This window comes from Silurus aristotelis, assembly GCF_946808225.1.
Source record: "Silurus aristotelis genome assembly, chromosome: 4".
NCBI classification, from domain to species: Eukaryota; Metazoa; Chordata; class Actinopteri; order Siluriformes; family Siluridae; genus Silurus; species Silurus aristotelis.
The window spans coordinates 30364811-30387027 of record NC_139577.1 but is presented as its reverse complement, the minus strand read 5'-3'; the positions used below and the strand labels follow the sequence as shown (position 1 = coordinate 30387027).

The 22217-nt window shown below is 41.1% G+C and overlaps 1 protein-coding gene across 5 annotated transcripts in view; it reads left to right on the top strand.

Annotated features, from left to right (window-relative positions):
• The window catches only part of znf827 (zinc finger protein 827), a 122075-nt gene extending 100194 nt beyond the window's left edge, over positions 1-21881 (top strand). For 2 of the 5 annotated variants that reach the window (XM_083538578.1, XM_083538579.1), the window contains 6 exons: positions 1803-1974; positions 5414-5580; positions 10222-10419; positions 12238-12415; positions 16644-16694; positions 17034-17170. In XM_083538578.1, coding sequence (XP_083394704.1) covers positions 1803-1974; positions 5414-5580; positions 10222-10419; positions 12238-12415; positions 16644-16692 — 764 coding nt within the window. In that variant the 3' untranslated portion in view covers positions 16693-16694; positions 17034-17170. Of the gene's footprint in view, positions 1-1802; positions 1975-5413; positions 5581-10221; positions 10420-12237; positions 12416-16643; positions 16695-17033 lie in introns of all 5 variants that reach the window. The other 3 variants (XM_083538575.1, XM_083538576.1, XM_083538577.1) reach the window with 2 other exon arrangements.
• The last annotated feature ends 336 nt before the right edge of the window (positions 21882-22217 follow it).

The window sequence follows — 22217 nt, the reverse complement described above, 5'->3', positions numbered from 1 at the left end:
GATTTCCGTTCATGTGTGAGAGAAACCTGATCTCGTACCTGATGCTTTTCTGCTCACACTGGTTATACAGAGTGGTTATTTAAGTTACTGTAGCCTTTGAATCAACTTCCTGTCTAAAACAATGGTTCTCCAAAGCTTGGAGATTTGAAAAAACTATTACAGTATCTTTCTCCAAACCTTCCATAGTCCAGCTTCGGGGATCCTGTGCCCAGTGTAACCTCAGATCCATGTTATTGTGTGAGAGAAACCTAATCTTGTTCCCTATAACTTGCTTTTCTTCTCACGATAGTTGCACAGAGTAGTTATTTGAGTTACCGTACCTTCCCGTCAACTTCCTGTCACACACGTTGGTTTTCCAAAACTGGACAGTTGGAGATTTTGAAAAAAACAATCACAACATCTTTTCTGCAAGTCATCAGTAGTGAGATGTGTCTTGTGAGAGAAAAACCTTATTTTGTACCTGATCTCTTGCTTTTCTGCTCACCATGGTTGTACAGAGTAGTTATCCGAGTTACTGTAGCCTTCCCGTCAACTTAAACCTCTGTTTCTTTCTCCTCTGATCACTCACCATCATATATTTTTAGTTTTTGCTTTTTTCACACCATTATGTGCAAACATTTGTGTGTGTGGTTGTTTTTTTTTTTTTTGGTTTCAGCTGTTGCTGCAATAAAATACCAGACCGATTCCTCTCTGTAATATCATTTGACATTCTATTAGAGTTCACAGTGAACACAAAAATCAGGCCGGGGGTAGACAATTATCCCAGGTATTATTCCATTCTGCCTCAATTACTGCAATTGTTCCAGTCGGTTCACAAAACACACACATACATACACACATACACACTCCCACTTTGTTTAGAATCAATACAATAATTTTAGACCGTTATTATAACACTTTTCTCCTAAACAGATCATTAAAGCAAACAGTCCAATGTAGGAAATTAGCCAGTTATTTCCAGCTCAGTCTCGGCCAAGGCACGTGTGGTGTTTAACGTTTGCTCTCACCATGGTCTCATGTCAGGGATTGTAATGGAATTTTATCGAGGCTGCTATCTTGACTAACTAAAATGTAGATTTATTGAAATTTTGAAGTGCAGGTTTGGTATCTTACACCTTGCTTTGACTTTAAAAGTGTTTGGAAATCTGTCTAAAGTCAGTATATTTACATGTATCGCATTGGGCAGACAGCCTTGTCCAAAGCGACTTACTCATTTATAAAACCGAGGAACTGGGCCTTGATCATGTAATAAAACATTACTCCAGTAAAAGTCCTCCCTTTAATATTTCACTTGAGTAAAATACAAGTATTTGCCTTCAAATATACTTTAGTATCCAAAGTATTATGATTTATCATGGCTATAATGTTTCTGTTATCATTTTGGCCACAAGATTCTTTGCTCAGTTTATGTGAAAAGACTCTAATGTTACTCGTCACACACTTATCTACTAATAGAATGATTTGAATGAGTCAAACACTGATTGATTTTCTATTAAAATAACCATAAGCCCAAAACCTTCTTTTCAAGTATCTCACGGGTGTTGTGGCGTGAGTTCGAGTCAGGAGATTCTTCCATCTTTTATTTCTCCTAAAATATTCTGCCTGCTGTTAAACTAATGCGGAACTGTATGTTCGTGCTAAAAGATACCGCCAGGTGCCAATCAAACAAGCATGTATATGTGTGTGTATATATATATATATATATATATATATATATATATATATATATATATATATATATATATATATATATATATATATATATATATATATATATGCAATCTCTGTGTGTGTTTCCTCAGAGGACAGGAAATATAAGTGTCACCTGTGCCCATATGCGGCGAAGTGCCGTGCCAACCTGAACCAGCACCTCACCATCCACTCGGTCAAACTGGTGAGCACGGACACCGATCACCTCGTTAACTCAGTCACTAGCGAAGGAGGAGAACGCAAAAACTGCCCCTACTACTACAGGTACACACACACACACACACATACATATACACATCACATATGCACTCTTCTGAACATACAATATACTGACAAAGGTTTGTGGACACCTGACCATGTGATTGGAATGTGCTTTTTGGAACATCCCATTCCACATTAAGTCCACATTTGCTGTTATAATAACCTCCACTTTTGGAGATTTGTGATCATTCAGCTGCACGGGTGTTAGTAAAGTCAGGAATTGATGTAGGTGAAGTGAGGTGGTCTGGGCTGCAGTCAGCGTTTCAATTTATTCCAAAGGTGTTTAATAAGGTTTACAGCTCTATAGCAGGAGATCTTCCACTCCAACCCACGCAAAGCATATGTTCATGGAGCTGGCTTTGTGCACAGGGACATTGTCATGCTGGAACAGGTTCAAGTGAAGGGAGAATTTCATGCTACCGCATCCAAAGACGTCCTACCAATTGTGTGGATTCGAGAAGAATCACATATGGCTGGAAAACTCAGGTGTCGCAATACAATCCTAATTTTGCCAATGTAGTGTAGTTTGCTACCATGCATCCAGGCTTTTTAGATGTGAGGTGTTATTATTTAATTATATATAGGTTGAGATTCATTAGTGATCTCAGCAGGCATTGCTCCAGTGTGTCTCATCTCTGAAACCAAATGTGCTTTAAAAAAAATGTCTTTGTCCCATAAAATCAAAACGTTTTGTATGAATTTATGAGCATGAAGCTAGTGTGCTCCAAAGCTATTACATAATTCTAACTTAGAATATACTGTATACACTAACATTCATAATGCATTTGAGTGAAAGACAGGAGGTGGAGCTGGAGGTAGCAGAGCTGAAGATGTTGAGGTTTTCGTTGGGAGTGACGGCGATGAGCAGGATTAGAAATGAGTTTATTAGAGGGACAGGACATGTAGGACGTTTTGAAGACAAGGTGAGGGAGGTGAGATTGAGATGGTTTGGACATGTGCAGAGGAGGGACATGGGGTATATCAATAGGAGAATACTGAGGATGAAGCCACCAGGAAGGAGGAAAAGATGAAGGCCAAGGAGGAGGTTTATGGATGTGGTGAGGGAAGACATGCAGGTAGTTGGTGTGAAAGAGGAAGATGTAGAGGACAGGGGGGTATGGAGACGGATGATCCGCTGTGGCGACCCCTAATGGGAGAAGCCGAAAGAAGAAGAAGACTAACACTCATAATGCATAAGCAATTTTGATTACCAGAATCTAATCATTCTGCAGATTTTCTTGCTAGAATCTTAAATTTCCACCTCTCAACATTATAAAAACCACCAGGCAAACTGAACCCTCAGTCTCGCATCCCTACTACTGACCATCAGTGATGTGTCTTCATGAACGATTAGGTCATTTTGAACAGGTGTTTAATGTGACTTAGAGGAATGAGTCATCCCAATGAGTGATCCGTTCATTTTTTTACTGGACACGCATGAGCAAAGCGTTGCAAAATCTCGGTAGGTTATGAACAGAAAACAGAATTAACTAGATCATCTCAAGAGTCCTCTATTCCGAGTCGTTCGTTCTTTTGGCTTTCGACTCCTATAGATGCTGCACAATGCAATAGATCAGGTTCTTATTGGTCCAAATATTGACATACTTTCATTATTGGAACTATAGTCAAAGTGCTTATTAAAAATGTAACATTTTATTGTATTTCCAATCAAATAAACTAAAAAAAAAATCATTAATTGTGAATCTGAATCACAAGACATTGAGACATCAAGACATCAAGACATTGGCCGGTATTTCACATATTAGATAGAGTTGTGGCTTCAGACCTCTTGTAAAAAAAAAACAAGACATGTTTAAAAATGTAAAACGGATTCATTGTGCTCGCAGCAGAATTATCGGACTGTACTATATTTATAACAGTGAGGTGTGTCGTACTGCCAAAGCTAACAGGACGTTTTACACATGAAATCCATTGACCAGGCCTCTGATTTGTCCACCCACGATAAGGCATTCCGATCGCACGTACCGTAGCTGCTTCGAAAGGATTCGGCCCGAATACCTACAATGCCACTGTGATTAACCCCTTAATCTCAAACACTCAGGATTAGTTATTAACCTCAGTAAAACTATCAGAAAGGTGATAAGGTTCAAGGAAGTGGTTCATTCGACACGATACCAGATACCGTTCCATTCATCTGCAGGAAATGCATATGAATACCTGACCTCACGTCACAGGAGAAGTTCGGTTTGAGGATGGATTTGCAAAATTTCAAGGGTGGAAACTAGGGGTGTCTCCCGATTTAAAGTCACAATGTACAGAACATCGTACAAATATATAGAAGAAAATGTATTCAAAACATTCAATAAAACTAGTCAAATCATTTAATCGGCTAAATTGCCTCGAAGTACAGCGCAACATTGATGCAACATTAACCACAAAAAAGATTTATTCGCAGAATTAAATTACAACAGAATATACCTTTTGGAGAATCTTCCAGTTATGGTTATATTTAAATAGATCTATGATATTTAAGATTTTTATCAATCCGACAAACAATATTTAATTCCCTGCTGTCATGATGCCGGTCATGGATCATTGAAAAGTAAATCTGTCACAGGGGTGTTTGCATTTGTTTACGCATTTATAGGCATAGAATCTGCTTTCTTTTCACGTTTTTATTTACGGAATTATTATAATAGGCTGTATATTAACTTATTGGGAGAAAACCACTAGATCTTATGGAAATCAGACATTTAGCACCCCCATATCACTAAAATGGCATGATCCTCATTTCATTCCAACACCTCTGCCCGTTCCTTTACCATCACCATGCTGTGCTTTCAGAGCCTGAGATTGGTGGTTTGATTTACCCATGTCTTGTTAAAAAACATTTCTCCCAGCGGGTAATGAAATGCATGGCATTCTAAGTGTGTGTATTTAAATAAGAAACCGAGGAAATTTCGCAACGATAATCTGAGTCTCGATCCCAAATAACAGCTCTCGCCTGGTGAATAGAGAAGCACTGATCAAATATTGGGGATGAGCTTCAGCTTCGATTTGCGCATAACGTCTCATTCAATTCACCGCTGTATTATATTAATGCATGCTGAGAACGATGTTTACTCTCTTTTTTTTGTGTGTGTGTGTGTGTGTGTGTGTGGGAGAGCCGAGCACTTCTAGAACAGTATGCATGGGATGAAGTAGTCGTCAGATGTTTTTTGTCTCTCTCAGTTCTAACTTGCTGTCCGTGATCAAATCGCAGACGTGGTAACGCACGTGAGAAGAATTGCACCAGTTAGCGCCATTAGTCTCGACACTTTTTGAAGCCACCTCAAAGTTGCATAGACGTCGGCACGTAAAACGCTTAGTGATACCCTTAACACCAACATTTTGCCGTTCTACAGGTCGCACACACAGTTTCTCTCTCTCTCTCAATCCTCCTGTCTCTTTCTTTCTCGTTTCGCTTTCTCTCTCTCTCTAGCTGTCGAGTGTGTGGTTTCCAGACGGAGCTCAACGCCCAGTTTGTGAGCCACATGTCGCTGCACGTGGACAAGGAGCAGTGGATGTTCTCTCTGTGCTGTAACTCGTGCGAGTACGTGGGGGTGGACGAGGCCGAGATGAAGGCTCATATCACCGCTGAACACTCAGGTCAGACCCTTCTTCGCCACACCGCACTAAACACACTCGTCCTCGTGGAGAGAAACTGTTACTGCACAGAGTAGCCAGAGAAACGCTTTCTACAGTTTTTTGGACATTTTTCAGGAAGGAATAGTAAAAGTCAGTATGCTTGGGTTAATAAGTGGATAATAACACCTAAAAGTCTATTATAAATCGTGTGGTGGTGAGAAGGAAACTCCCGAAGTAGGCGAAATCGAGTCGCTTTGGGACAATCGTGTTTATTTCCTTTGGAAATTTGGACATGAGTCTCTTTTAATAATACAGGATTTGTAGTACAGGTGTCTCAGAAGGAACAGAGATATAAAATACTTCACACTTAAGTAAAAATCATGTTCAGACTTTAGATTTAACTAATAGATTTAACTAAGTCATGGGTTGAAATCCCCACATGCAAAGTCGTAGCAGAGTGGTTAAGGCTCTGGGTTACTGATTGGAAGGTCGGGGGTTCAAGTTCCAGTATTGCCAAGCTGCCTCTCTTGGGTCCTTCTGCAAGGCCCTCAACCCGCTGTGCTCCAGGAGTGCCGTATCATGGCTGACCCTACACTCTGACCCCAGGTATTGAACAAGCTGGGATATGCAAAGAAAAGAATTTCAATGTGCTGTGATGTATATGTGACAAATAAAGGCTATTCTTCTTCTCCATGTTGCCACTGCTGGGCCTTTGAGGAAGGCTCTTAACCATCAATTGCTCAGCTGAGATGACTGTATAAGACTGTAGAAAGAACATTACTTATAATCTTATACATCAGTAGTCATGTTAGTTCTCACTCTCCAGTGTTCTGTATTGTTGAAAGATTTATGATCACACTCTTGATGTCACCCAAATGAGGATGGGTTTCCCTTTTGAGTCTGGTTTCTCTCAACGTTTCTTCCTCATAACCTCTAAGGGGGTTTTTCCTTGCCACAGTGGCCATGGCTGCTCATCAGGGATAAACACACACCATTCACCTTCACTGTTAATTTCTGTAAACCTGCTTTGAGACAATGTCTGTTGTGAAAAACGCTATAGAAAAAACTTGACTTGACTTGAGATACCACCACCATAGACATCCTATACCATTGAGTTTGGTGAAACGGTTTGGGGAAGATCCACATATGGCTTTAAAGGTAAGGTGTCCCAATACTTTTGTTGATATAGTGTCAATATTATATATGCCCGAAATTGGCTCTGGGTAATTGACAAGTGTGAGAGCAACAAATATAATAAAAAAATAGTTAAAATAAAAGAAAAATCACTAATTCTTACTCAGTGTATTTACACCTTTTGGCTGACTTGCTTATCCAGAGTGGCTTATAACTGAGCAGTTAAAGCGGTAAGGGCCTTGCACAAGGGCCCAGCAATGGCTGATTAGCAGCCCCAGGATTTGAACTCATGACCTATGGTTGTCTTAACCACTGGGTTACAACTTGCCCCTTATTAAACGTTACCCCATTAAAAGGTTATTGTCTGAGCTAAACATTAAGAGGTGGTATCGAAAAGTTACGAGACTAGTTCTGTTTACAAGAAAGTACATTGTCTACGTTTCACACGATCCCCAACACAGCGCTTCCAGCGTTCTTGCCACTTCTGCAATGTGTACTGGAAGTCTTCTTTTCGAGGCGTGTCAACATCTGCGAATCGCACCAGATCTCCGCAATGGTGTCAAATATGGCGACATTTGATCAGGATCTTCACTTTCGGGCAAATCGGGTCCGCAGTAGCCAAATCTGACAAGTGATTGAATGATTTCGAAATTTTCAAGGGTTGAGCTTATTGAAGGTCTTCCTGATCTCTCCTCGTCTTCCAGAGATGTTCTTCCACCCTTGAAACGTGCACGAATCGAAACACCTCGAACGGCTCATGCAGCATCGCAGCATCATGCAGCATCTCATGCAGCATCGCCGCATGTCAAACGCACTTCATGTCAAACGTCTCTGTGGCAGATTTGGCCATTTTCACACAGAATTTCACGTTTGCTCTTTATTCTAACATGCTGTCCGTGATGAAATCGCAGACGTGGTAACGCTCAGAATAGCACCAGTTAGCACCGAATCTTTTCGATATCACCTCGAATATATCACTAGACCTTCACAAATGTTCCTTGAATACTACTTTTGAAGAATATCAGTGTTTTTAGAAATCTCTGCCAGCCTTGTGGTCTCAAAGTGGTCAAATGGTATTAAAAAAAAAACCCACACCAGCTGTACTTTGGCGTCCGAATCTGTGAAATGCGATTACTCCATTTGTGAGCGTTTAATGATTTTTACGGATGTGAACATTCAGACATTGTGGAGTTTATTAGAAGACTATATGGGAAAAGACGTAGGTCCTGAATGTGAGAAACTCTATACATTAGGACAAAACTATCTGAAGCATGAACTAACTCATTCTTTACCGCAAACGCTACGTTTTTATTTTTATTTGCTTATAAAATCGTAAATAGTCAGAATTTAGATCAACCTGTACAAGAGCCCGATGAAACACCGGTATAAATGTAACAGTTACTGGAAGCAGATCCATCAGCCATTTCTGTCCCCTTGCAAACAGAACAGTGTAACAAACAGCCAGTGCACGGTGCTTTGTTAACCTTCCATAGACTTTTTGGTCCAAATCTGAAGGTCGATAGTTGTTTTTAACAAAAGAGCCGATGGGTTTATCGCCGAGGTGCGCTGGCCTGCTGTTACAAGAGTTTATGTCTGAGGGTGGCCCGGTGTTGTGCGCGCAACCGAGTGTGTGTTTATCTAGAAGACCTGGCGTTATCGGACACAGGAGGTTGAGAAATCAATAGCCTGAACGGTCCCCATGCAGCCACCCACGGCCAGGGCTCCGACTCTCTCACACCCGCTGCTGGCATTTAAAGTGTGCCAGAGTGGCCGTGTCCACCGGGCAGGGTGACAGAGAAAGGCCAGCTCGATGTGTCAGGTGTAATTTAGACCTGTGCCAGGGACGCTGCCTTCCACAGAATGCCTGACCTCTAATCAGTCTCTTGCCACTGTCTGAGATGTGTGTGTATATCTGCTGGAGTAAAAAGACAGGGTTTCAGCGCTTGTCTTTCGGCTGCACGTTTTAGGCTTTCAAGCCCATTCGGATGCTAATCCATCTTCATGTCATACAGAACGTTAGCTTCACTTATACTAATAGAAAATGCTGACTACACTTACATTGCCGTTTTTTCTTTTCTTTCCAAATCGCATTGTTCAGTATTCCCTAGCAAACCAGGGATTACTTGAGCTCGCTCTCTCTGCTTAGCCTGGACGTTTAGTATGCCAGACTTCTAGGTTTGTCAGACAGATGTATGCGAGCTAGCATCGCGTCCATTTCATTAGCTGCCGAGCCTTAAGGGAGAGTCATGGCCTGCGTCGCTCCCCCCATCTTAGCTCTAGTGCCCGTGACCTGACCGCCCCCTCCCTCTAGCCCTCACAGACTAAAGAAATCAATAAGGCTGCAGCCTTGATTGTTCTGCCCGCTTGCATACAGAGAACAGGCGCTCAGGATCCCCGCTGACTTTAGAAGGCTGCAACGACCACTAGACGAAACAGGCAACAGAGGCCTTTCCTCTCAAAAATACTGTACGCTTTTATACAGCGTAAAGCTTTACAATTCCCAACACATACTATCTGTTAGTTCAGATATAAAGACGACCACTTCAATCCTTCCAAACAGAACAAAAGATCAAAATTACATTGGTCCAGGACCAAACACAAAAAGAATTCAGCAGAGACTGGCAACGTGCAATTCAAGATGGTGCTTACCCTGAACGTGGGAGTAACCTATTTTGACAACGCGACACATTATATGATCCACTCAGATGTGACCCCAGAATGCACCTTTCTCATGAAACAGCAACAAGTGACATTTTAAATGTGATTTTTCGAGTTGTATTCAAAATGAGGTGCATTGAAGCAAACAATTTTAATGCTTTTGTCTAGTCTTCAAATGTTCTAATTGTCCAAACAATTTTTGTGCAGAAATGAAACACTACCATATACAGCGTTTAGGCAAAACTTATGGCTTATGCCTTATGTTGTGTTGGTCCCCCTTTTGCTGCCAAAACAGTCATGACCCATTGAGCATTAACTACTTCAGCAGTTTGAGCTACAGGAGCTCGTCTGTCGTCTGTCCACAAGGACCATGACCCAAAAAATTGTTTTTATGTTGAAAAAAATTAAATTTATTAATAAAAATATAATTATTGATTATAAAATGAAGTAAAATGTTAATACAGTACAGTACTGTAAACATAAAATGGCATTTTTGGGGTGGCGCCGTTTTATCACGGTTTTCCGTTTATCACAGGCTGTTTTGGAACGTAACCACCGCGATAAACGGGGGATTACTGTTTATATATTTAAGCTAGTACTTTTTCTTATTGAGGTGAAGTAATAAGTGTAGTCTCTACATGTCCACAACAGACAAACCTGAAGTGACAGAAGCATTATTTTCTCAAGTAAAGGAACGATTTAATGCCAGCAAGCTTTTGTAGTGTATAAAAGATGGCACTGATCTTCATCCATAAAAGTATGCTATTACAAATCTGGGGCTTCTTGTTACAGCAAATACAGAGCAAAGAACTGATAGCCAGTGTGTGTCATGCGAATGACGTTCTGTTCCGTGTGCATTTACTTGGACAGGCCTGAATTCCAGGAGTCCCCTGAGTGAGAGCAAGAGCACGTCTTCGTCTCTTTCGGCCCTCAGCGACTCCCTGAACAGCTCGGAGAGCGGAGACGTTACCCAGGGAAGTGAGGAACTCAAAAGCCTGTTGGCGCCGCCCTCATCAGCAAGCAGCCAATCAAGCTTGATATCAGGAATGGAGGAGAAATCGGAAAAGGGTAAGATTTTTTTCCGTTGTAATTACAGCGAATTATGATGATCCGTGACATGATACATGGCGACAAAGATTTTGAAGCAAGGAAGGGATTAGAAGCTAATTTGATTGCAGAAATCAATGTATTTTTCCGGGTAATCTCGGTTAAAAATATAGACTAGAACATTGTCAGGAATGTAAAGGTTTGTTTTTATTTATTTTATTTCATATCATCTGATATTGAATCCAGATATCCAGATGTCTTCTTTGTTATTGACATGACTGTCATTAAAGATAATATGACCACTGCACTTTTGTAAAAAAATAAATATATATATATATATATATATATATATATATATATATATATATATATATATATATATATATATATATATATATATATATATATATATATATATACAGTACAGACCCAAAAGTTTGGACACACCTTCTCATTCAAAGAGTTTTCTTTATTTTCATGACTATGAAAATTGTAGATTCACACTGAAGGCATCAAAACTATGAATGAACACATGTGGAATTATATATGGAATTATATACATAACAAAAAAGTGTGAAACAACTGAAAAATGTCATATTCTAGGTTCTTCAAAGTAGCCACCTTTTGCTTTGATTACTGTTTTGCACACTCTTGGCATTCTCTTGCTGAGCTTTAAGAGGTAGTCACCTGAAATGGTCTTCCAACAGTCTTGAAGGAGTTCCCCGAGAGATGCTTGGCACTTGTTGGCCCTTTTGCCTTCACTCTGCGGTCCAGCTCACCCCTAAACCATCTCGATTGGGTTCAGGTCCGGTGACTGTGGAGGCCAGGTCATCTGGCGCAGCACCTCATCACTCTCCTTCTTGGTCAAATAGCCCTTGATGCCTTCAGTGTGACTCTACAATTTTCATAGTCATGAAAATAAAGAAAATTGTGTCCAAAGGTGTGTCCAAACTTTTGGTCTGTACTGTATATATATATATGTGTGTGTGTGTGTGTGTGTGTGTGTGTGTGTGTGTGTGTGTGTGTGTGTGTGTGTGTGTGTGTGTGTGTGTGTGTGTGTGTGTGTGTGTGTGTGTGTGTGTGATAAACAGTTGCCACTGTTAAACAGTTGTATCGCAATCGTTATCAGAAGATCGAACAAAAGCATAAGTAACTCGGAAACTACCTGTATTGTATAAAGCAACAGCCGTTAATCAGTCATTAACCAATTTATTACAAGTGCAATGGATTAACGAGAGTTATTGTTTTATAATACACACAGAAAACAGAGCAAAAAAATTGTTTCAGATTACTTTAACACTGCCATGGACACTGAAAGATTTGACATTGAATAGTAAAATATTGTTTAATTCTTGTAAAACCATTTTTTAATGTTTTTTTTTTTTTTTCTTTTACGAAAACATCCGATTACATAATAGTTTATCTTTTTAAGCTGGTTGCTTTAAAAATTCTAGGTTTTCCTGCCAACAGCAGGTCCGCATCAATCACATTTGTTAGATATTCCTAAACAAAAGGTTTCCTAAAACTTGAAAAGCATCATTTATTAATTTAATTAAACCTTTTGTTTACGTCTTGGTGGTAATTCTGATATAGTGTTAAAGCAGCACTGTCGCTGGTTGTTTGTTTGGTAATTACACTTGCAGCAAGCGCTAGGATGGAATATTAGTAAATAAACCGCTTAGCTGTAGGTTAAAAAGGCCTCACAACGTTGCGTTCGTACTTCTGTCTTCGTCATCTGCCGTCTTCTGGTTTCGCTGCTTTGGATACGAGTGTCTGGCAAACGCCTCAGCGTAAACATAAACACATCAACGTGTCCTCTCTCCCTCCCCCTTCCTCAAGGCTTTGAATGTGTGTTCTGCAACTTTGTGTGTAAGACGCGGACCATGTACGAGCGGCACCTGCAGATCCACCTGATCGCACGCATGTTCGAGTGCGACGTCTGCCACAAGTTCATGAAGACGCCCGAGCAGCTCCTCGAGCACAAGAAGTGCCATACGGTCCCCGCTGGAGGGCTCAAGTAAGGAAAGCAAGTACAGCACGAGTTTCCTCTACCGCCTCACAAATCTTATTACCCCACCACCCATTCCCCACAACCGCCCTACATTACCCTTGCCCATCTGACCCATCCCACCCACAACACAACCCTTGCACCCAGTTGTGAGCTCCCCCTGGAGTGTTGCTTTTGGATCAGGCTGATAAAAAAATAAACTGACAGGATTACAGGTACAACTTGCAGTAAGACCAATGGCGCCAATTACCTGCTGTTTCTCTGACCAGTCCCACTGGATCCCAAGGATACCCTCTGAACCTCCCACTCCCACATTCAACACCTCAACACCTCAAATCTCCACTTCTTCTTTTGGAGACACACTTGATACTATATCATTCCATTGTCCCAGAGAAACTCTGACTATTTATGCATGGTTCTGACCACTGACCGTACAAACCCAGACCTCCCACTAGCATTGGAAATGAGCTGTTTCAACTTTTCTTAAATATTCTGACCATTCCCACCCCAAATGTGCATCCACCACCAAACTAATGCTGCAACTCAGGGCCATGCACAGAGGGTGGCCTGGTGAATTAGTCCACTGAATCATTAATTTGGTAGTTGGTTTTTGTATTTCTGTTACTATTTGCTCTCGGCCTTTAAAAATTTCTAATCTAATCAAATCAAATTCAATTTAAAGTCCAATGCCTTAACAAACACAATATTCATTGTTCGATATTACAGTGCCATTTATAACTTCCAAACATGTTCAGTTCCTATGGCCACTGATCAAGAAAAACATTATGACCACCTGCCTAATATTGTGTTGGTCCCCCTTTTGCTGCCAAAACAGTCCTGACCTGTTGTGCATTAACAACATGAACGTCAGCAGTTTGAGCTACATCTGTTGGATCGGACCACACAGACCAGACTTCACTCCCTACGTGCATTGAGCTTCGGCCGCCCACGACCCTGTCTCCGGTTCACCACTGTTCCTTCCCTGGAGCACTTTTGATAGATCCTGACCCCAGCAGACCAGGAACATCCCACAAGAGCTGCAGTTTTGGAAATGCTCTGACCCAGTCGTCTAGACGTCACAATTTGGCCCTCGTCAAATCCTTTTCCTGCTTCTAACATCAACTTTGAGGACAAAATGTTCACTTGCTACCTGATAAATAAATCCCACCCACTAACTGGTGCCATGATAAAGATATAATCAGTGTTATTCACTTCACCGCTCATAATGTTATGCCTGATCGGTGTAAACCTCTGTTCATGAAAAGGTGTTACATAAACTTTCCGTTTTTTACTCCAGAGCCCTGATCCTATTGCAGCATTTCAGGGGGAACTCCCCCCCCCCCCCCCAAAACCCTGTTACCTCTACACAGATATAGGAAGCTCCTGAACGTGCCACGACATCCATTAACACAATTCTTTAAAAAGAAAAAAAGTACAAATAAATAAATAATCCGAAAACAAAATTTGTCTAAAGCACTTTCAGGAACAAAAAACGCGTCTCTGCCATGCGACATTAGCTTATTCCAGCACTAAGTCTGGTTCTGCATGTGCAATATCTGAAGAAAATCACGACGAGCTAGTCAGCGCCTCTCCATCTGTTAAACGAGCCACACTGCCAAGAGCATTAGACTCGAGTTCACACTGTTCTTTCCCAGCCTGTGCTAGTCACCAGCACTTACACAAAACTAAACACATGCAGCACACTTCTCCCAAGCCACACTATAGCACACTCACACACAAAACTCACACACACACCACACACATTGACCCCTTTGTGGTTCATTTGTGGATCATTTCTTTTCTCCCCCCTGCAGAGTGTTCCAGTACATAGTCCAGTCTTTTCTCTTTTTTTGTTTTTGTGGTATTTGTCTAGCCGTGTGACATACATAATTCATGTCTCAGAGTCTTGTGTGTATTTCAGATGCCATTGCCTCATCATTGTCACTTTATGGCTGTGCTTTCTCATGCTAGCTACTTTCGTTTTTAGGCTTAGCATAACTGAGTTCGAGAGAGATGCAGCTTGTCGCTTCAGCGTGTTAGTCACGCCTTATGGGCCATTTTCAGGAATACACAAAAAAACAGGACGACAGGAAGCGGTCGCTTCATTTTGGCTTAGATTTTTTTCTCTCACATTTAAGTTTCTTTTGTTTTTTTATAGCTTAAACACACCACCTTCTATTTTAATTATTACATAGAAGTGACAAAGAGGTGGGAATGCAGGCATTATGACTCATGTGATGAAGGTATTTAGAAAAATGATTTTAGATATAAATCAAAGCCAAGTGTCATATCTGCAGTGTTAGTAATGGTTAGGTACAAATGACACACATTCAAATGAAATATTCTGTCAGCCAAGACATGCTTGCTGTCCATTGTTTGCCTCTTTAGACATTCCTTTATATAAATACGCATAACGATGCAGCATGGTGGCGGTAGCGTCATCATTTGAAGGTTTCTCATTACCTGGTCAATTCTTAATTTGAACACTAGAATTAATGGAATGAACAAATTATCCAAAGTGTAAAGTAAAAATTCTTACACTTTGGATAATTTGTTTGTGTGTGTGTGTGTGTGTGTGTGTGTGTGTGTGTGTGTGTGTGTGTGTGTTAACAAATTCCAAATAATTGCGATTATCACATGAAATTGGAACACTATACAGACAAATGTTTGTGGAAACCACTCTTCTGGGAAGATGTTCCACAAGATTTTGGGGTGTGAAGATTTGTGCTCCTTCTGCTACAAGGGTGTTAATAAAGTCAGGTACTGATGTAGGTGAGGTGAGGTGAGGTGAGGTGAGGTGAGGTGAGGTGAGGAGGCCTGGGGTGCAGTCAGTGGTCCAATACATCCCAACAGTGTTCAAGTATATAGATCTATAGCAGGAGATCCTCCACTCCAACCTGTGTAACGCATATCTTTACTGAGTTAGCTTTTGGTTTTCTAGTTCATGTAAAAGTTCATACTACAGTATCCAAAACAATTGTCTGCCTCTGGGATTGTGGTAACAGTTTGAACCACATATGGCTGGAAAAGTCAAGTGTCCCAAACCTTTTGTCCACACAGTGTGTGTATATATACAGTGGGTCAAATAATTATTCGATACACTGCCCATTTTTCCAGTTTTTCCCACTTACAAAGAACGAAGAGATCTGTAGTTTTTATCGTAGGTACACCTCAACTGTGAGAGACAAAATCTGAAAATCCAGATAATCACATTGCATTTCCATTTTATTGCATAAAATAATAAAATAAGTATTTGATCACCTACCAACCAGCAAGAATTCTGTCTCCCACGTACCTATGATGAAAATTACACATCTCTCAGTTCTTTGTAAGTGGGAAAACTTTAAAATTCGGCAGTGTATCTGTGTGTGTGTGTGTGTGTGTGTGTGTGTGTGTGTGTGTGTGTGTATATATATATATATATATATGCACAAGTTTTGTGCAGTCTACCATAAATGCCTGTCAATGTTTAAAGGTAAAGTCAGTTATTAGTTTTCAATTATAAAAAGAAAAAATGCAGAAATCCTAAGAGGCTACACATTATAATCGTTTTTTTTTTTCTTTCTTGTTATCTCAACATTACAAAAGTTGTTTTCTCATTATCACAACTTATTTTGTTGTGATCCTAACAAACATTGTTTCCCTGTGACCAGTACTTAATATTTCTGTGCATTCGGCATAAGAGCATGTTTTAGAGGCAGCATCATAGATAATAACCATAACCTTTTGTTGCAATGGAATGATAATGAGAAAACAACTTCGGTTACGTCGGGATCATAAAAAAAACGAGGAAACATTTATTAAATATTCAATTATTAATTATATTTAAATTATAATGCATGGCTTCTTGGGACTTCTGTTTTCTTTTTTTTTTTTTTTCAATAATTTCTATTATTTTGTAGCTGGATCATGATCATAGGCTCAACGCAATAAATCAAAAAACAAAAACAATGCAAACCGGTGACACGAAACATGTCTTGGCTGAGATGGAACAACATTTAAGCGAAATTGTGCAATTTTTCCCCTCTGACTAAACCTTTAAGATGGTTTGGTACAAGAATGAATTAGACGGTAATAATTCTGGGTCTCGTTCACAATGCCGAGCGCGAGTCAGGTGCACCGTTCCGAGATTGATGATGCGAGATCAGGATAGCGTCGAGGTCCTGTGCCGAGGCTCAGTGTTGAGGCAGAGAAGCGCTCTTCTTGGTGTGCTTTCTGAGGTCATTCTGTTCTGCAGGGTTTGTGAAGCGCTTTGGGGCCCTGAGCAGATGAAAGGTGCTATTTAAATGTAAGTGCTCCTCATTTATTCATTTAACCTTCGTCTGACCCCCAAACTGTCACTTTAAAAACATATCTGTATGTGTACACGCACACACACACACACACGCACATACGCAATACTCACATAGACCTGCACACACATAGACGTTTTGCTGTTATACACCTTTCAGGGTCAGCTACATACATAAGTGCATCCTTCATCCCTTCCCTTTGTCCATGAGTGTGTGTGTTTGTGTGTGTTTGTGCACGTTGTCCATTTTTGATAATTAAAGCTTATTGGAAAGCTGCGGTATTAAACATCATTGCGTGATCCCTGCACCCCCTCACGTTGTGTCTCTGTGCCCAGGTGCCCTCTGTGCATATACTCCACCAGCAGGGCAGCGGCCATGGAGTGCCACCTGAAGACGCACTACAAGACGGAGCACCGCTGCCGCATCTGCCAGGCGGCGTGGGCGAGCCGGGCCGAGCTGGAGCGGCACGCGCGCGACCATCGCCTGGGCAACCACTACCGCTGCGAGCAGTGCGGCTACCTGGCCAAGACAGCCAACAAGCTGATCGAGCACGGACGCGTGCACACGGGCGAACGCCCCTTCCACTGCGACCGTTGCAGCTACAGCTGCAAGCGCAAGGACAACCTCAACCTTCACAAGCGGCTCAAGCACGCCCCGCGCCATGCCCTCGGCTGCGCCCGCTGTCCCTTCACCACCACACACCCGTTCGTCTACAACCGCCACGTCCGCAAGCACCAGGCTGGCGAGGGCGGTCCCCAGGACGAGGCCCAGGCGTTCACGCCGCGGCCCCTCAGCGCCGATTCCATCGAGCCCCTTTTCCTGTCTGACGGTCACCGTAGCAGTCCGCTCACAAGCCTGAGCGCCTCGCAGGCCTTGCAATCAGTTGCCCTGTCCGTCTCGGGTCTGCTGCCTGCCACCGCGCCCTCCCCGCACTACCTCTGTACCAACGGAGCTTCTCCCGCATCATCGCCGACCTCGGCTGCTCACTATTTCGAGCAATACAGGACCTCGGACCCGACTCATCTCATACCTCTCACCACACTCTTCAGCGCTCGCCGCCGCTTCACATTCCACAGCCACGCCCCGTCACCTTACTCCAGACTCTGGACCTGCCCTTCATCGCAAACCTCACCCTTGCACATGTCCCCCAAACACTCCTTCCTGGCGTATCTGGGGCTGACGGAAAGAGCAAAAACCGTCTGAGCTTCCCAGCTCAGCCCATCTCTGAGCGACCTACCTCTACATTGTTTTTTTTCTTTTTCATTATTCTTCCTCCATCTTTTATTTCTTTCACTCATTTAGCATCTGGACAGTGGCTAGGAGTGACCAGTCGCGCTTGTGGAAGTTCTGTCTTTAAGTTTTCACACCAGGAGAACGCTGCTTCTGAGGAACCGAACGTTCACACGGTGTTTATCAAAAGGAAAAAACAAACAAACAAAAGGCTGTATGTGTTCGATGCATTTATATCAAGGCTGCTTTTGTTTATTAATCAAATTATTCTGCTTTTTCTATTTTTTTTTTTTCCATTTTCTTTTTGACCGTATTTTGGAACGGTTATGAAAAATAGCGATTTCCATAGGATTTTTGTTTTCCTTCTATGAGAAGGTGAAAAAGAAATACAAAAGACGATGCAAATGTCTAAGCACTCAACCGTTTTTTTGTTTTTTTTTGTTTTTGTGCATTAGTACGTCTTTTTTTTTCAACAAGCATCAGGTAGCATGCTCGCCTTTGTGTTACGATTGTTTTTATATGTCATTTAGGGACTCAATACAAAATATCCCAGGGCGTTTGCAGCACGAAGAAAAAAAAAAGAGGGAAAAAATGACACAAATTGCTTTCTTTCTTTCAAGTCTCGTTTTCAAAGCGACGCCTCAAACCATGCACTTGATTATTTATCGAACTGTATATAGTTTTGTAGCCATTTCTACCCCACCCCCAATCCCAACCTCCACTGCCCCACATCACGCACTGGCGTCATGGGTTTCAGAATTTGGTGGAACCATTCCTGAAACGCTGATCTCGGCTCGTAAGTTTAAAGCTATTTACCAGTCATGCACAGCTAATGGCAGAAGTTTTAGTTTTTTTTTTTTTTTTAGGTTATAGACAAGCCATTCAGGGCATCATCCAGTGGTCCAAGCTATCTCAGCTCCCCCCCTGTAGGAGCAGTTCATCCACTGTACAGCCCTGAAAACCACGGCCCACGCCATTACTTTTGCCACATTGCCACAGACGGTGCCAAAAGCTAATCAAGGCATGACTGACCGGTCGAGCCGTGTGCATTGCTAATCGCATTGTAACATGCACCTACACTTTTACGAAGATATACAAGGTGACAGGTTGCCAGCGGGAGACAAATCCCACTTGCCCTGTCACACAACGCCGATTCAATGGTGCTTTTTGGAGCGTTTTTTTTTTTTTTTTTTTTTTATCATTTAGTTTGTTTTTTTGGTGTTAAAAGGAAAAACTGTTTCCAAATGACTTGAATGAATGTATTTTTTTTTTCATTGGTTCATGTTAAAGTGATACAGAGGTCGAGAGAGTCCTATGAAAAAATAGTGGTATATTGGTTTTGGTGCCCTTCTGTGTCTTAACATTTCTGGTTGCTTTTTTTTTTTTTTTTTCTCATACCATTTAAAAAAAAAAAGAGCCTTTAAGATGTAAAATATAGAACTATATATCCTGTACTACAAGCTATTATGAAGATCTCATTGGATAATGGTGCAATGTGGAGGCAGCCGTTATTTTTACAGAATATTTGCAGAAGCATGGCTTTCTCTAAAGCGGCAAACATGGTACTAGTATCCTCCCTGACCATCCCCCCCCCCCCCCCCATTTTTAATTGCACTTAACATGTTGAAACATTTCACGCAAAAGCACTTACGCCCAATCACAAATTTTGACATTTTGTCATTTTTTTTTTGCTGCCACTTCCGCCAACCTCGTCGGACCACACCATCGGCATTTCTACAATGTCTCACTTGGTACCTGCCAAAAAGGGTTGGGGGGGGGGGGGGTGGATACATAAAACTTTTATTCACTGATTCTGCCCGTGTCGGAAAGCTGCGTCAAAGTGAATCATGCATTAGGAATATGGTAGATTTGCACCTGGCCCACCGAAGGACCAGGCTAAATTTGTGAATGCCAGTTTTGCACTGTGCTGTAAAATTGCACTTTTCCAAAAAAATAACAAAAAATTAGTAGAGTCTTCAGAGTAAAAAATGAATTAGAATCAGAAATGATTAAGAAGTAGTTGTGTCTATGATAAGCTCTTTTGAGAACGAGTCGAAGGAAATGTTCTATAGTAAAAACTCCACTGTGTTTGGAGCGAAGAGCATAAAATTACTCATCAGACTGATTAGTGAGTATTTTTTTTTTGCCAATCATCTCTATATTTCTCAGACACATCCAGAGGAATGCTGACGACAATTTTCGTGCAATAGTCGAGAAATTATTCCACATGTTACTGATTTATTTGTACTTGGTAATTCAGACAATTTCAGTAACGCCACATCAAACCAGAAATCCGGGGATGATGCAGGATACAGGACACAAAGCATCGTTTCCGTTTCAGAGTTCTATTGACGTAAAAACGATCCTTAGACTTATTTGCACAAGCGTGTAAACGAAAGTTATTACATTGAACACGGTTAGAGACGTTCAGAAAAAGAAATTAAGCTAAGTAACAGAGGCCACTGGTGATGATGTAGTGAAGGGGGTTTTGCTTTGAATCTGGCAACCAAGGTAGTATATACACACATCAGAATATAAAATAAAAAAAAGTTAGACATTTTAGATAATTTTTTTTTTTTTTAAAGCCACACACACACACACACAATGAGAGCAGTGACCACACCCCCAAAACCATCTCACCACCTGCTGTGAAGCCTGTATGTTTAGTATAAATAGTTAGTATTCCCCATAGCGCCAGATCTAAGCTTTTTGAGAGTTCACATGCAGATAAAGGGACTCTTAACCCTGGAGCGTTACTCATAGGGCTGACCCTCGCCTCATCTCCCCACTGCTGGCTCCCTAATTAAGCTCAGTCTTCTTAATCTTTGGAGAAGATGATTTGGAATGATGTGAATTTTTATGACCAAGTTGTGAATTTATAAATGCAGCCTTGCATCTCGCGCTCTCGAGTTGGTTCAACCAACAAAGCTATCTTTTTTTTTTTTCTCACCCCCTCCCTCCCCCAACACCGCCACCCGTTTTCCTTTCATTTCCATCCCGACTTTACTCCGCATACACATGCCCAGTATGCAGACCGAATGCTACACCATCGCATCAAGCAGAGCTTCTGATCCTCACTGACGCTCCAAGACGATGCCTTCTTTTATGCTGTAGTGCCACTTGGTGGAAAAGATGTGGTCTGGATGGTTCAAGAATGAGTCAGACTCATTCTCGGGACCCGTTCAGATAAAAAAAATAAAGTAATAAATGAGATGGATAAGATCCTATTGGTCTCAAAACAGCATGTAAACGAGTTGTAAAAGTTGCTGATGGCTGCAGCTCAGTCCTGTCCCATTGTGAAGGCAGGAAATCCCTCTCTCTCTCTCTCTCTCTCTCTCTCTCTCTCTCTCTCTCTGTTGACTCCAGTTCTCAAGCACTTATTTTTGTTTCTTTTGCCTAAAAATAAAGGGGCAATACAAATGTGGTTTTTCCCCTTTCTTTCTTCAACAACATTGTGCATTACACGAGACTACCTTTATAACCCTACGAAAGATGCATGAAATTGATCGCTTTTTTTCTAACTTGTAGCACTTATGTTCTTTCTTCGTTAAACGAAAAACAAAACAACAAAAAAATTAAATAAAAAAAACAGACTGTTTGCATTTACCTTGATGTTTTCTTTTTCCCAGCACATTCTGTTCGCTTTGCGTTCGTCGTTGTATTTTATGACACAATAAGGCTCGAAATGATCATTTTGTTTCTTTTTTTTTTTTTTTTTTTTTTTTTTTTTTTTGGCACTCGGTAAAAATGATATGCTGTAAAATAAAGCTTTTTTTATTACTCCATTCCTAAGGCTGTACAGGGTTGTTTGTGAAAATAACTGGTAATTAGACCATTTGTACCCTTTTTGTTTTGTATATTTTTTTTCCCCCTCCCTTCAGTTTGACATTTCTTATGTTCAGATTGCCAGTTCTAAATGTAACAAGATTTGAAAGTAAAGCTTACATCAGATATCGAATGTGTCGTCTTGTCTTGCATGAACGGTTTGACACAGGGGGCAGGGACAGGGTACAGAAAGCAGCCACGATGCAGGAGGAACGTATCAAAAAAAGCGTTCAAATATGTTTCATCCGCTGACCAATCAGATCCCTAGTTAAGAAATGAGTAAAAAAAAAAAAAAAAACTACGAAAGTGTCCAAGAAATTACTCGTCTTGTTACTGAGTCTATTTATGGAAAATGAGGACATTGAATACTAATGATTGCAGCTCCAATAATTAACTCAAATATCAACATGTCTCTTTTTAGGACATTTCTGCTACGTCCACGGTAATCCGGATAGGCTCTCTTT